Source organism: Ursus maritimus, unplaced genomic scaffold (assembly GCF_017311325.1).
Source record: "Ursus maritimus isolate PB19 unplaced genomic scaffold, ASM1731132v1 scaffold_28, whole genome shotgun sequence".
Lineage (NCBI taxonomy): Eukaryota > Metazoa > Chordata > Mammalia > Carnivora > Ursidae > Ursus > Ursus maritimus.
The window spans coordinates 36680076-36695252 of record NW_024425341.1 but is presented as its reverse complement, the minus strand read 5'-3'; the positions used below and the strand labels follow the sequence as shown (position 1 = coordinate 36695252).

The 15177-nt window shown below is 43.9% G+C and overlaps 1 protein-coding gene across 1 annotated transcript in view; it reads left to right on the top strand.

Moving 5' to 3' along the window:
• Positions 1-10232: 10232 nt before the first annotated feature.
• Positions 10233-15177, top strand: part of FAT1 (FAT atypical cadherin 1) — a 109675-nt gene continuing 104730 nt past the window's right edge. Inside the window, 2 exon segments of the mRNA XM_008710459.2 lie at positions 10233-10689; positions 10692-13493. Of these exon segments, the coding sequence (XP_008708681.1) occupies positions 10248-10689; positions 10692-13493 (3244 nt within the window). The 5' untranslated portion in view covers positions 10233-10247.

The following is a 15177-nucleotide window of genomic DNA, read 5'->3' as shown; positions in this document are numbered from 1 at the left end:
TTTGCATGTGTTTGAACTACGGTTTCTTTAAGGGGCTTTTGTTAAACAGCTCTGGTGCTTGGTAGGTAGATTTTATTTTCCTTTTTTACTGGATATTTACAGTCACTATTAAAATCGGAAAAAAATTAAAAGGCAAATGATCTTCATTTATCTTTAGTAAAGGCAGCTTCTTAAGGCTTTGTATGGTCGGACATGGGTTTCAGTACTTGGAGTTATCTGCACGTGATGAAACTAGGCTGTGGTAGTATTATTTCCATATTCTTAGAGTTGTGATTGATACCCAGCATGTCCAGTTGTTATGGTTATTCATGAAAATGTGTTTCTGTAGTTGTATAGGTTAATATATATATAATATAGGATATTTGGCTTTATCTTTGAGTTTTAAAAGGACAGCTCTAGTTCCGCAACTAGAATTATTATTCTTGTCTTTATTGTAGTATTAAACTTTAAGATGGATTTAAAAATACTTGAAGCATTATATAATTGAAAAAAAATTGATATAACTCTAAGTGAAGCCAAACATGGCATTTGACAAGCTCAGTGTGAGTTTTGATTTGAATAAAGTGTGCATTTGTGTACCCATTTCTTGAAAAAGGAACATCTTAACTGAGCCAAAATCTTTTGTTACTCTGAAGGGAAGCAAGATTGTTAGAGGACTTAATGAAAGCATTCAGGCCACCTGTATACTCCTTGTGTCTTTTATTTAGTCACTAGAAGTTCCCCCAGTGGGTTATCATAATGTTAATAGATTATTTAATCCGTGTTGTGGACAAGTGCCACAAGGGGAATCTGAAAATTATGTGTAAACTAGCGCTGTTTTCGTCCCGAGCTCCTGCCTGTCTCGTGCTTGTCTGTAGACTCAGCTCCTGAGCCACCTCTGAAGCACTTGTTTCTTTGACTGTTAGAGGTGAACGGAATCTCACCGGTTATTTAACCCCCTATCAAGTCTGCCACCACCTGTTTTCCACCCCAGTTTGGCTGATTTTACATAGACTCAGTAAACTGAATCAAATTAGTGCATTATTGTTGCATTAAATGTTGTCTCAGTGGCCTAATTTGTGGCCTAAAGGACCTGACTTAATAGCAGGAAGCCATAAGGCTAGGTGTCTGTTTAATCTTTATGAGTGCGAAATTGCAGTAGGTAAGCTTTCTTTTGACCAAATTATATAGATGATGACGCCAAACTGTATTTTTTTTTGTCTCACTTAATTGGTCAATTTGCAAGTGTTAGTTTATCCTTAGGCACTGGAAAGGAGTTTTTGAAATGAGTGATTCAGGTCATTCATTTAAGATCGTTGCCACTTTGTCTTCTGATTGCAAAGTGTAGTGCATCAGATGAAGAATCTGTTTCGTATTTTAAAGTTTTTAAAAATCTTACCTTTAAGTCCCAGGTTTAAACATATTGCCAAAATTCTTGCTTAATCCCAAAGGTTTATTATATGTGTGGATATATATCTGTGGTTAAATGTCTTTTTACAAACTATTTAGGAAAACCAGGCAATATTTAATCCTTATCCTTCATAGACTGTTGGAGCAGAGAGCTTCATATTAAACTCTGCATCACAGAAACCGATCTGGCATCTCCTATAGCCAATTTGGAAGCATTTTGAGGTGGGTGTGACCCCTTTCTCAGCTGCTGGAAATCAGAGCCATCTCTAGGGCAGCCATCTGCACTGTTGTTACTGGCCTGGTGTTGCACCTGGAGTTTCTGTTAATTTCAGAAGGCTGGATGTGTATTTTCCCATGTTCCCCTCCTTCCCTCCCCTCCCCTGCTTGAGTCCTGCCTCCAATCTCCATCCATTTATGGACTCGGCAACTGTGGCTCTCCTCTGTGCCGAACACTGGGCTGGACACAGGATACAGGGGACAGCGCCCATTTCCTGCCTTCGTGGACCTTGCAGTCCTGTGGGGGAGGACAAGTACGTGGTCAGTTATATCCAGCGTGATAGGGACAGGGTAGTTGATCCTAGCACCTCAGTGAGCTGGGCAGGGGCGGGGAGGTGGATATTAGGGTGAGTTCTGAGGGCAGAGTGAATCAGAAGGGAATAATTCAGGGACAGGAAATGACGTGTGTGAAGTAAATCGTAGAAACCTTGGTTGTGACATGATTTGTGGCATGCTGAAGCTACCATGTTATCGTTAGGAAAATGGTGGGTTGGGCTTATTATAAATGCCTCTTCGATCCTGTTTTTACATGACTTATGTCTTAGCCTGTGTGTGTGTGTGTGTGTGTGTGTGTGCGCGTGTGCAAGTAGAACATAGGAAATCCATGACCTGGGCTTACATTGGTTCATAGACAAGGAGGATAGTTTTTTTATGGGGCAGGTGTTAAGAAGGGAAGGTAAAGAAGAAATGTAGAAGACCGAGATGACAATAAATGTGAGGACTGAAGGGCAGAAAAAACGTTTAGCCTGTCTTTGTAGGAAGGCGGGGGATGGAGAGCTTGTTAAGTTTAGAGCCTTCACCACTAGGTGGTGTCGTGTGTCCGGGACAGCTTGGTGGTTCCCAGCCTTGGGAAGTAGGCTTTTTTGGTTTGAAATAGTAAATTAGAGATTCAATTAGTAGAGTAGGTAGAGGTAAAATTATCAGAGGTCTTTCATACAAGGCTTAGAAGAATATACTTAATAAGCAGGCTAAGGGGAAACACTGAATTTTTGCAAACTGGGGTCTAATGTTGCAAAGAAGTTTTCCTGAGATTGTGATTGTGGTTGATAGGCTAAGTAGAAAGGGGGCCAGAAAGCGGGAATACCGGAAAGCTAGGAAACACTGTGCCCGAGCAAATACAAATAGAACTAGATGGCAGCAGCAGAAACAGGGAACAATTTTGAGAAATTGAGGGGGGAAAATGTCCAGTCTTGATAACTTTAGATATGGAGGTTTGGTAGTTAGAAATAAAAGATCAGTGTGTGTGCAAGAGGGAAGTGGTGGGGGCAGGGTGGGGAGGAGACAAGTGTCGCCCTGGAGGGAGGAGGCTATAAAGATTTTAGTACAATCTGTAGCTTTCCAAATAAAGAAATGGAACCCAAGGATTAGGTGACTTCCTTGAATCCACACAGTTGGTTAGGGACAAAGACTGGGCGAGATCACAGTTTTTGTCTGCTAGCCCCTTTTTTCTTTGATTTCTTAGGTTGCAAGCCTGTGTGATTTGTGATTTGGGAAGTGGTGAAACTCTTCCCTGGCATAGAAATGCGTAGTGGAATCATAGAGTGGAATGGCTGGTGTTTTGCAACTGGGAGTGGGTGAAAGGCTGGGTCCTGTAGGTCTGATGGTATCTCAGGAGGGGTGTTCCTGCTCTTGAGGGAGGTTAAGGCTGGAATGTGGGTTTGCAAAGTGATCCTTTACAGTCAGGGCGTAGTGGGCGAGGTCTTTAAGGATGATGCCTCGTGCATGTGTGAAAAGAGTCGAAGACAGAAGTTTGTCACGTCAAACGTGAAGAGTGTTGAAGAGAATCAGGAAGAGTTAGTGTCGTTCATGGCTCACGTGTTGTGGATTGCCGTGTGTTAGGCAGTCTGTGACACGGAAAGGACACAGTGGTATTGGGGAGGGTGTAAGGAGTGTGACATTGAGTCAGGAAGTGCTGAGAAAAGCGCATCTGATTCGACATTGGCTTGTGACACCAGGAAAAGCTGTTTGTGAAGCCCTGGAGAGCCATTCAGGGGAGAAACGGCCTCTTTACAGGAGGCAGAAGTCAAGGTAGCCCTGAGCACATATGTTCTTAGAACTTCGCCTGAACAGGAACGAGAACCCTAAGGTGTGCGTTTGAAGGAAGTGAAGGTTTGAATGTTTATGTTCAAGTAGGGACAAACGTGTGTGTGTAGACTCTGTGAAAGGGGCCTGTCGAAGGGGTCATTTGAGTGTGATGCTTGAGAGGGATAATTTAGGGAAGAAATTTTCCGGCCTCACAGGGTGTCTTCATTTGTAGCTGGGGTGGGTCCCATCTCTTCTGAGAGGTGGGAAGAAGGGAGAATAGGGGAAGAGAGCATTTTAAAGAGAGGAAGAGGAGGGACTCTCTCCCGGGTGACTTTGCATTTTCTTACCCTGCAAGGAACGTTCACATTCCTGATCCATTATTAAGTGAAAAACCTGTACGTACACCTGAAAATAACTATAATCATAATTTGGCCGGTAGTAAAACTTCACTAATTTGGGAGTGGAGGGTGTGGCCAGTGTTAATTGCCGGCTGCCCTGCCAAGGTGACATTTAAGTGATTGCTGTTTGCAGAGGAAAATACATTAGGTGAGATGAGCTTAAATCACAGGGTAAACTGTGCTTATGGAGCTTCTCTGTGAGTAACGTTTGCCCTGGAGCGTGGGTGAGGAGAAAGCGCTTGGAGGGTAACAGGTAGTGGTCACGTCTTGTCTGTAAAAAGAGGAGAGAGGAGTGAATTGCGAGGCATCCGTCCCCAGCCAGAAATGGACACGCCGCCGGTGTTCTCCTGACTTGTCTTTAATGTCACAATAGCTCAGAACAGCCAGAGACTGCCCTCTTCAGATACCCAGAGACGTGTTTTATAGATTCATATGGGAAGCAAATTACATAGATTTTCTGTGGAGGCTCCTTAAAAATTAGGAGGTCTCATTAACTTTCTTAAGGTTTTAAGTCCTGAAAAAGAGTTGTAAGGTGCTGAGGGGAGAGACGTGGAGTTCTCACTGTCAGTATTGATAGTTTGGAGACCGCTTGGAGTTAAATTAGAATCCGTTGTTGATCATTTGAAGGCAATATTTAAATGAAGTCATTGCCAGAGTAATCAGACTTACTGCAGCTCCAATCAGAACTAACAACATGCAGAACTACCAGAAGCAGTTAAATGATACATACCAAGCTTAAGGCTGCTGTTCCATTCTGGATTCATGGCTGGGCCCCCCACCCCTGTATTTACTGACCGACGTCTTAATATGGCTTAAAAAAGATGTGGTATGCACCCAGAAAATAAAGAAGACCCAACCCATTAATTTTTCAGTGGCATAATGAAAACTTTTAAAAGTCCTGTTCACGGCTATTATAATTTATTAGGAAAATGATTTTTTTCCCTCTCCTGTCAATGTTGTGAAGCTGTGAATTGGTCATAGCTGAATAATAAACAGACTTCCTTAGTAGGAGACAATCTTTTTTTTTTTTTACTCTTATTAAATGATTTTAGAGGCCATTAAACGTTTATTTAATATACAATAATAAAAAAAGTCACATTTCATATTTTCTTTGACAACTTTGTGACATTTTTCTTTGAAAATGTAGGTATCTTCCCTGCAGTTTAGACATCTTCAAAAATACTTTAAAAATGTGACACTATTCAAACTGAACATTAAGCTCTGAATTAAAGTAATAAGTTCAACTCTAGTGACGCTCTTACTGCTGCTGATACAGAGTGGGAGTATGTGGGAGAACACGCTAAGGGAGAACACAGAGTTCTTCATGTGAATATTTTTGTGTATTTTGTCACCATACGTGGAATTGATACTGTTCCCTGTGGCGTGGAGGACTAATGGGCTGTTAAGACCTGGGACCTCTAAATAGTAAATGTGTAACATTTAATAGAATTTATGCATGTGTAATGCTGCCTCTCCCCTCATCCTGTCTCGGGAGCGTATGAAACATTTCTGAATCTTCATCTTTAGATCTAAGTATTTGAATTGATGCAGTTACGTTCCCAGTGCCGGGGCTGGGTTCTGTTTTGTGAAGAATGTGTGGTCACAGTCATTGACTTGGAATAGTTGACATGAAGGTCTCCCTAATGAAGAAATATGAGCGTGTTAATATCTGATTTCTACTAGGAAAATTATTTTTCACTTATTTATGGATTTTCAGAAATCTGTGCTAAAGGTATCTCAGCTGTGGACCTGAAGCCCTTTTCTGTAAGGGCTGAGCTAAGTAAACACTCTTGGTTTTCACTCTGGAAAATGCATAGAAATCCTAACTTACTGTGAGTTCAAGGACTATGATCACCTTCTAACTATCAAAGTGTAGCCTTTGGCTAAAATCATGTTAATGTTTATAAGCATGAACTCTAGGTAATGTACTTTTCAGATGAAATGGTACTAGTATCTTTTTTGGGTTTTTTTCTTCTCCGTTCAACATTCCGGTGTGTTCTGCAGAGAAGACCAGCCACTGTTCTTGGATCGTGGCATTTTATAGCAGAACCTGAGTTCACAGTTCTGGGTTCTGTTACTAAGGGTTAACAGTATCTCCTACTTAAAAGTGGGTTTTTTCCCTCCCAATCAAAAGGATTGCCTTTAATAGTTGATTCTGATCACAGCGGCATTCTGTCAGCCAGGACGTTCCGGGGTGGGAAAGGTTTCTGTGATGAGTGTGGTCCAGCTTTGAGGCGTCCCTGAGCAGAGCTGGCTGCAGAAGGTGGTCCAGGCGCGGGAATGGGGCCGTGGGGGGGGTGCGGGCAGAGCCCATGGTCCTGCTGAGTGGCTGAGCTGCAGTGGGGAGAGAACAGACACAGTATGGTGATGTGTTGGGTCTTCCCTTGGCCGGGGTTTACGGGCTGAGAGGGCGTCCAGGGCCAGCCAGCAGTGCGTGCCGCAGCGCGGGACCAGCCAGTTCTTATGGGTCGTCTGCGCATCCTAATGTTCGGCTTCAGCTGTTCAAAGACTATTGGACCTGTCCTGTCTTTACCACGCCACCGTTTCCTGCTTGTGCATCAGTGACTGTGCCCGTCTCCTGTGCTGGTTCTCCTCCTCTGTCCTCCAAGTCTTGGGGAGCATCAGGGCTGTGTGCTTGGTTTTCTTTTCCTCCCCATCTGTGTTCTCTCCCTGGGTGATATGATTCAGTTTTGTGGTTTTAAATATCTTTTGTATTTTCGGGCCGTTCTCACATTTGTGTCTCCAGGCTGGACCTCTCCCACAATTCTCCCTGCCCATTTGAAATCATTACTTGGGTAACAGTGGGTATTTCCACCTTAACTTTCCAAAACTGAGCTCCTGATCTTAATCTCTAGATCCTGTTCCTCTTGGGGAGTGCCTGGCAGCTCCATTCTCCATGCTCAGCACCCAGTCCTGGGAATCTTGATACCTGTCTCCTTTCTCCCCTTTGTCTCCTCTCACTCCCCCCCCCCATTCATCCAGAATTTGACTGCTGCTCCCCACCCCCAGCACTAGCATTTCTGGGCTAAGCCACCAAGGCCTGTCACCTCTATTAGTGCAGTAGTCTTCTAGCTGGTTACTAACAGTCTATCAGTACTAGTTCATGAGTTGTGACGAGTGGACCAGAATAATGTGAGATGTGAGCAACAGGGGAAACTATCTTCATAACTTTTCTGTAAATCTAAAATGCTTCTAAAATTAAAAATCTATAGGAAAAAAAAAAATCTCCCTTATTGCCCTCCCCCGACGCACTGTGCCCCCACCACAGTGGTCTCTGCTGTTTCTCTAACTCCTGCTTCCCTACTGGAGGTGATTTTGAGCCCCAGGGAACATTGGCAATGTCTGGAAACTTTTTTTTTTTTTTTTTTTTTTTTTTGGTAGGGGGTGTGTGGTGTGAGATGAAGAAGATCCAACAGGCTTTTAGTGGGTTCAGACCAGAATAATACTGAACATCCTAAAATGCCTCCTGGGCCTTTGGAATTTAGGGTTCTCTCTTTCCCTTCCGGTTCCTGACCACAGTGTCTTCCCTTCTTTGCTTTCTCCTTATTGCCTCGTCGTCAGCACGTGATACACACTGTTTGCTTGTTCTCACCAGGAAACATATGTCTTCCATGAGGATTTATTGCTTAGTTTGGCTCATTTTTGTATCCCCGGCATCTAGAACTGTTCTTAGCACATAGCAGGGGTTCATTCAATACTCACTGAATAAATCAAATAATTGGGTGAGAGGAGTGAATGAATGATTGATACAGATACCATGCAGCTATGCTAAGAAATTCAGAAAAGTGAAAATGTAACGTGAACATTCCCCCAGCTGCCTATTCTCTGGAAGTTAACCACTGTTGACCGTTTATTTTTTTAATCCAGAATTTTTCTGTTCAGTTTTCAGCACATTCATGTCCTGTGCCCACAATTCGTCTCCCGTCCCTTTTTACAAACATAAATGGGGTCAGTTTCGTTTTGCCAGTTAACATATCGGACGATCTCCACATAGCAACATAGAGAGTGCTGTCTTATTCTTTTTAATGACTGCATAATATTTTATATGTAGAATTAAGCAAAGATAATTTAATTGCTTACAATAGAATCTTGGCATAATACTTGTAAAGTAGATAGCAGTAACAAATCCTGTAAAACAAAAGACAGTGCTTGTTTGACAGCTTTTTAAGTGTTTTTAAAAGCGCTGTTTATATATATGTTCAAACACACACACACACACACACACACACACACACACACTGTCCCTAGTCTGTAAATGCCTTAGGATCAGGGAATGGTCTTTAGTTCCACGTACCTTACATGGTAGCAGATTCTCAATACCTGTAGGTCGAATTGAAGTTTTCCCTTGTTTTGATAAAATTATTGGATCATGACAAAATTAAGATTTCTCTGAATATTAGAACTGTTGACCAAATGAAGAGATCACTTGGTGGAGAAAACCGTTTTTCTTATTGTTTAAATGATGATTATTCTCCTGGAAGCCAAAAATCTCTGTAGTCTCCTGGCTTTCTCCGCTGAGGATGTGGCGTGATAGCTAAGGAACAAGGTAGGGGCCCAACTGCAGCGTAATTCGGTATCAGTTAAGCTGCTTCTTGGTTTGCGCATATCAGGACTCTCCTTTTTCCCCTCATGAGATGACTGATGGGCAGAGTTGGCAGTGGCACAGTTGAGACACTAAATTAATGCCGTGCTAACTTCAGCTGGCCGTTAAACCAGGCCTGCAGTCTGCTGCCGCTTTCACCTTTGGGTGGGACTCCCGTTAGCTAATCTTCATCCGAGAGTTCCTTTGCCGGGTGCGGTGCTGTCCTCTGCTGAGTACTGGGATGTGTGGTGAGGCTCCGTTGATTTGTAAGGTGAATTTGTTGGCATGTAGAGGAATAGTTGGTCTGAAAATAATTGTCCTACTCACCCAGCAGGCCACTGGCCTTCCTTCCCACGTTAGAGGCGGCCCTGTCTCAAATGCCCCCTTGCCTTCTGTCTCACCCTCCGACCTTCCCAGAGGGCCCGCCATCTTGCTGCATTGATTGGGCCCCTTCCGTGTGTTTAGCTTAGATACTTTAGCTGTGTGTGTATGTGTATGTCTTGTATTCAGTTGTGAACACTGGTTGTTGATAGCGGTGAGAAAACATTGATGCGGTTGGTGAAATTTGCTTTGCTGACTTAGGAAAAGTTCTGTTTGACATTAAGCTGCTGGTTTCCCATTTGTAAATGGACTCTTTTTTGACTCATGTTGATGTAGAAGTGACCTCAGTATCAAAGTGATATAATTATTTTATAATTATTTTAATACCCTTAAGTAGTTATGGTGCTAAACAGGACAGTAAACCCTTACGTTTTGTAGGGAGTGAATTTAATTACTCTTATAAAGAAATAATTTCATGATAAATTTTGAAAGGAGTTTACACAGTGTCATTATGGGAGGTCACATGAAACCACCTTTCAGAGTTTTTGTTTTAAATTCATTGTTCAGAGCTTCTTGAGCTTAGAATACTATAAGTGGCATTAAATTTGTGAGCTTTGGGGCATTTATTTTATTGTGTGTGAGTAAACCTAAAAAATGTTTGTCATCTCCTTTTGTTAACAATTGGTTATATTTGCCTTGAAGATTTAAATATAAGATTATAACTTAGTTGTTTGAGTCGGCAGTCTTTTTTTTTTTTTTAAAGATTTTATTTATTTATTTGACAGAGACAGAGACAGCCAGCGAGAGAGGGAACACAAGCAGGGGGAGTGGGAGAGGAAGAAGCAGGCTCATAGGGGAGGAGCCTGATGTGGGGCTCGATCCCAGAACGCTGGGATCACGCCGTGAGCCCAAGGCAGACGCTTAACCGCTGTGCCACCCAGGCGCCCCTGAGTCGGCAGTCTTTGATCTGATGCTCCTTCTGATTCTTAAACTTGAGTCTTCAAAGTATGAGAAAAAGATTTTTCCTAAACTTAGTAATTCCAGACGTATTAGAGGTATTGATACTTGGAAAACAGGGAAAAACCTAATAACTACTGCATGTATTCATATTTCATGCAGATGTACCGCAGTACTTATTAATCCGTAAGGTCCCAGACAAACTAACAGAACAAATTTACACTGTTTTGTTTGTTTTATTTCTTTGAGGTCATGATTCTTATTTCTTTCTTCTGTTTTAGGTTCCTGAGGGTTAAGCGATGGGGAGTCCCCTGGTCTTTCTTCCACTTCTGCTCCTCCTCCTCCAGCATTTTGGAGATGGTGATGGAAGCCAGACCCTTGCCCAGACGCCTCTCCAGTTTACGCAGTTCCAGTACAACGTCACTGTGCACGAGAACTCTGCCGCGAAAACCTATGTGGGGCATCCCGTGAAGATGGGTATCTACCTTACAAACCCACTGTGGGAGCTAAGGTACAAAATTGTCTCCGGAGACAATGAAAACCTTTTCAAAGCCGAAGAGTACATTCTTGGGGACTTTTGCTTCTTAAGAATAAGGACCAAAGGAGGAAATACAGCTATTCTGAATAGAGAAGTGAAAGACCATTACACCCTGATAGTCAAAGCAGTTGAAAAGAATACTAATGCTGAAGCACGAGCAAAGGTCAGGGTGCAAGTGCTGGATACAAATGACTTGAGACCGCTCTTGTTTCCTTGCCTGAGAACACAGCCATAAGGACCAGCGTTGCAAGAGTCAGTGCCACAGATGCAGACATAGGAACCAATGGAGAGTTTTACTACAGTTTCAAAGACCGAACAGACATGTTTGCGATTCACCCAACCAGTGGTGCAGTAGTTCTAACTGGCAGACTCGATTACGCAGAGACCAAGCTCTATGAACTGGAAATTCTTGCTGTGGACCGTGGCATGAAACTGTACGGAAGCAGTGGTGTCAGCAGCATGGCCAAGCTGACCGTCCACGTGGAGCAGGCCAATGGATGTGCTCCCGTCCTAACGGCGGTGACGCTGTCCCCGTCAGAGCTGGACAAGGACCCAACATACGCAATCGTAACGGTGGATGACTGCGATCAGGGTCCCAATGGGGAAATAGCTTCCTTAAGCATTGTGGCCGGTGACCTCCTTCAACAGTTTAGAACGGTGCGGTCCTCCCCGGGGAGCAAAGAATATAAAGTCAAAGCTGTGGGTGCCATCGACTGGGACAGTCATCCTTTTGGCTACAATCTGACACTACAGGCTAAAGATAAAGGGACTCCTCCCCAGTTCTCTTCTGTAAAAGTCATTCGTGTGACTTCTCCGCAGTTCAGAGCTGGCCCGGTCAAGTTTGAAAAGGATGTTTATAGAGCAGAGATCAGTGAATTTGCTCCTTCCAATACACCCGTGGTCATGGTGAAAGCCACGCCTAGTTATTCTCATTTGAGGTATGTTTTTAAAAGTACACCCGGAAAAGCTAAATTCAGTTTAAATCACAACACTGGTCTCATTTCCATTTTAGAACCAATTAAAAGACAGCAGGCGTCCCATTTTGAACTCGAAGTAACAACAAGTGACAGAAGAGCCTCCACCAGAGTCTTGGTTAAAGTCTTAAGCGCAAATAGCAATCCCCCTGAATTTACCCAGACTGCTTACAAGGCATCTTTTGACGAGAATGTGCCCATTGGGACGACAGTCATGAGCGTGAGTGCCGTAGACCCGGATGAGGGTGAGAACGGCTATGTGACCTACAGTATCGCAAACTTAAATCACGTGCCGTTCATCATTAACCATTTCACTGGTGCCGTGAGTACTTCAGAAGACTTGGACTACGAGCTGATGCCTCGAGTTTATACTCTGAGGATTCGGGCGTCAGACTGGGGCTTGCCATACCGCCGGGAAGTTGAAGTCCTTGCCACGGTGACTCTGAGTAACTTGAATGACAACACGCCCTTGTTTGAGAAGATCAACTGTGAGGGGACGATTCCCAGGGATCTAGGTGTGGGGGAGCAAATAGCTACCGTTTCTGCCATCGATGCCGATGAACTTCAGTTGGTCCGATACCAGATTGAAGCCGGAAATGACCTGGATCTGTTTAGCTTAAACCCCAACTCTGGGGTGCTGTCCCTAAAGCGGTCGCTCCTGGATGGCTTAGGGACCAGGGTGTCCTTTCACAGCCTGAGAATCACAGCTACAGATGGAGAAAATTTCGCCACACCGTCATACATCAACCTGACCGTGGCCGCCAGTCGCAAGCCAGTACACTTGCAGTGTGAAGAGACTGGCGTGGCCAAGATGCTGGCGGAGAAGCTCCTGCAGGCGAATAAGTTACACAGTCAGGGAGAGGTCGAGGATATTTTCTTTGATTCCCACTCTGTCAACGCGCATGCGCCTCAGTTCAGAAGTACCCTTCCAGCCGGCATTGAGGTAAAGGAAAACCGTCCAGTGGGTTCCAGCATAATTTTCATGAATGCTACTGACCTTGACACTGGCTTCAATGGGAAACTGGTCTATGCTATTTCTGGAGGAAATGAAGACAGTTGCTTCATTATTGACACGGAAACTGGAATGCTAAAAATTTTATCGCCACTTGACCGTGAAACAACAGACAAGTACACCCTGAACATTACGGTCTCTGACCTTGGAATACCACAGAAGGCTGCTTGGCGTCTCCTAGACGTCAGAGTTCTGGATGCCAATGATAATCCCCCGGAGTTCTTACAGGAGAGCTATTTTGTTGAAGTGAGCGAAGACAAAGAGATAAATAGTGAAATCATCCAGGTTGAAGCCACAGATAAAGATTTAGGGCCAAATGGACATGTGACCTACTCTATTCTTACAGACACAGATAAATTTTCCATTGACAGCGTGACTGGAGTTGTTAAAACCACGTACCCTTTGGATCGGGAAGTACAGCATGTGCATTACTTAAAGATTGAGGCCAGGGACCAAGCTCGAGAGGAGCCCCAGCTGCTTTCCACTGTGCTTTTGAAAGTATCATTAGAGGATGTTAATGACAACCCACCTAAATTCATGCCACCTAATTACCTTGTGAAAGTTCGAGAGGACCTTCCAGAAGGAACCATAATCATGTGGTTGGAGGCCTCTGATCCTGATTTAGGTCCGTCTAGCCAAGTGAGGTACAGTCTTCTGGATCACGGAGAAGGACACTTTGATGTGGATAAACTCAGCGGAGCAGTCAGGATTGTACAGCATTTGGACTTTGAGAAGAAGCAAGTTTATAATCTCACCGTGAGGGCCAAAGACAAAGGGAAGCCGGTGTCTCTGTCTTCCACTTGCTATGTTGAGGTGGAGGTCATTGATGTGAATGAGAACTTACACCCACCAGTGTTTTCCAGCTTCGTGGAAAAGGCTGTCGTGAAAGAGGATGTCCCTGTTGGTTTCTCCATAATGACAGTATCTGCTCATGATGAGGACACAGGAAGAGACGGGGAGGTCTGCTATTCCATTAGAGATGGTTCCGGTGTTGGGGTTTTCAGAATAGATGAAGAAACAGGTAAATACGTTATTACTCTGGTTTTCCTAAAGGAAATCTCTGCCCCGCGCTAGCTGCTTTAACGTTCCCTTTTGGCCTCTCAGGGCTCAACACAGAAGTTGCGTGCATGCTTTTTGTCCTTTCACAGGTGTCTCTGTGCGTAGTTAGCAATGCGTTTGGAACCAAAGGAACGTGAATGACTTGGCATAAAATGAGTTTAAAAAAAAAAAAAACAGGCAGGGGAAAATTGACATCATCACCACTGATACTGCTCTTTAAGTTTGTGCTCTGTATTATCAGAAGCGTCATTGTGGTTTCGCTGTAGCTTTGCGAAACCGTTCCAGACTGTCTGCAGACTTAGAACAGCCCCTCCCACTGCTAGCATGCCTTCTCGAGGTGATGGTACACCTGCGAACCAGTGCCGGGCACAGAGAGAACGCTCTGCTGGAGCTTCCCTGATGTGGGCTGCTTTCCTTAGGAGGTCCTCCAGGTTTTGTTTGAGAGAGAAGCAGGGCAGTGCGACGTTGCATTGAAGGGACTTGGCTCTTGCAGGGTGATCTTGACAAGTTAGTTATCTTACTGACACTGACTTCATCTGTAAGATGGGGACACTCGAAATGGCTGCAAGACGAATGGGAGATAAAGTGAAACAACGTGGGAGGGCTGCCCAGCATGTGTTAGAGTCTATTCGTGTCTTGGGAATGGTGGGAATGCTTTGTTACGCTACTCTTCCCCCTGGAATAAGAGCCTAAAACCAGAACATCCAAGACAGCCAGTTGAGGCTAGAGTGTGTGTTGTTTTGCACTTTGTGCAGATCTCTCATGGAGCTGCTTTTCACAGAATGGCTGTGTGTCTGTCTGCCCAGTGGAGTGTGAACCTTTGTCCTAGTTTGCTGAGGGCTGCCCTAGCAGAGTGCACAGGCTGGGTGGCTTAAACCACAGGCATTGATGGTTTCACAGTTCTGGAGGCTAGAAGTCGAAGTTGGAGGTGTTGGCATGGTTTTTTCTGAGTCTTTTCTCCTTGTCTTGTCTTCTCCCTGTGTCTTCAAACCATCTTCCCTGCGTATGTCTGGGTCCTAATCTCTGGAAAGGACACCAGCCCTGTTGGATTAGGGACCACTGATGACCTCATTTTATTTCTCTCTTTTAAGTCCTTATCTCCAAGTCAGTGTTCTGAGGGATTGGGACTTGAACGCATGAATATTGGGGGACACAATTCAGCCCCAAACCATCTTTCAGGACAGGCTTTTAGCTCCTGCCGGTTCTGTCCTCGGGCCTAGCAGGAAGTACCAGGCATGTAGAAGCTGCTCATTAAATGTTGAAAGAAGGAGTAAATTAATGATTATGGGGCTTCGAATGTCGGCCCTCTGAGAACGGGCATGGAAGTAGAAGGAAATTGGGTAGTAATCACAGTGCCGGATGCACTGTCATGGATGGAGTTCGGTTTGTTAATCTCCTTGATGCTTCCTTTAGGAGCATATCCATTCTAAGAAAAGATGCTTTTCTTAATACATTGAAACTTTAAGTTTATGTTCAGTAATACCACAAATAAATTCTTTAGTTAATACCCACCCCCCAACCATGCCTACATCTAATATGTATAAAGTACAAGAAACATATAATTATCCTAGAAACGAGTTATTTTAGAGGCTGTGATATTTTTAATGTACTTTTGTTTTCCCAGGGGATTCTTATTTCTAGTGAGT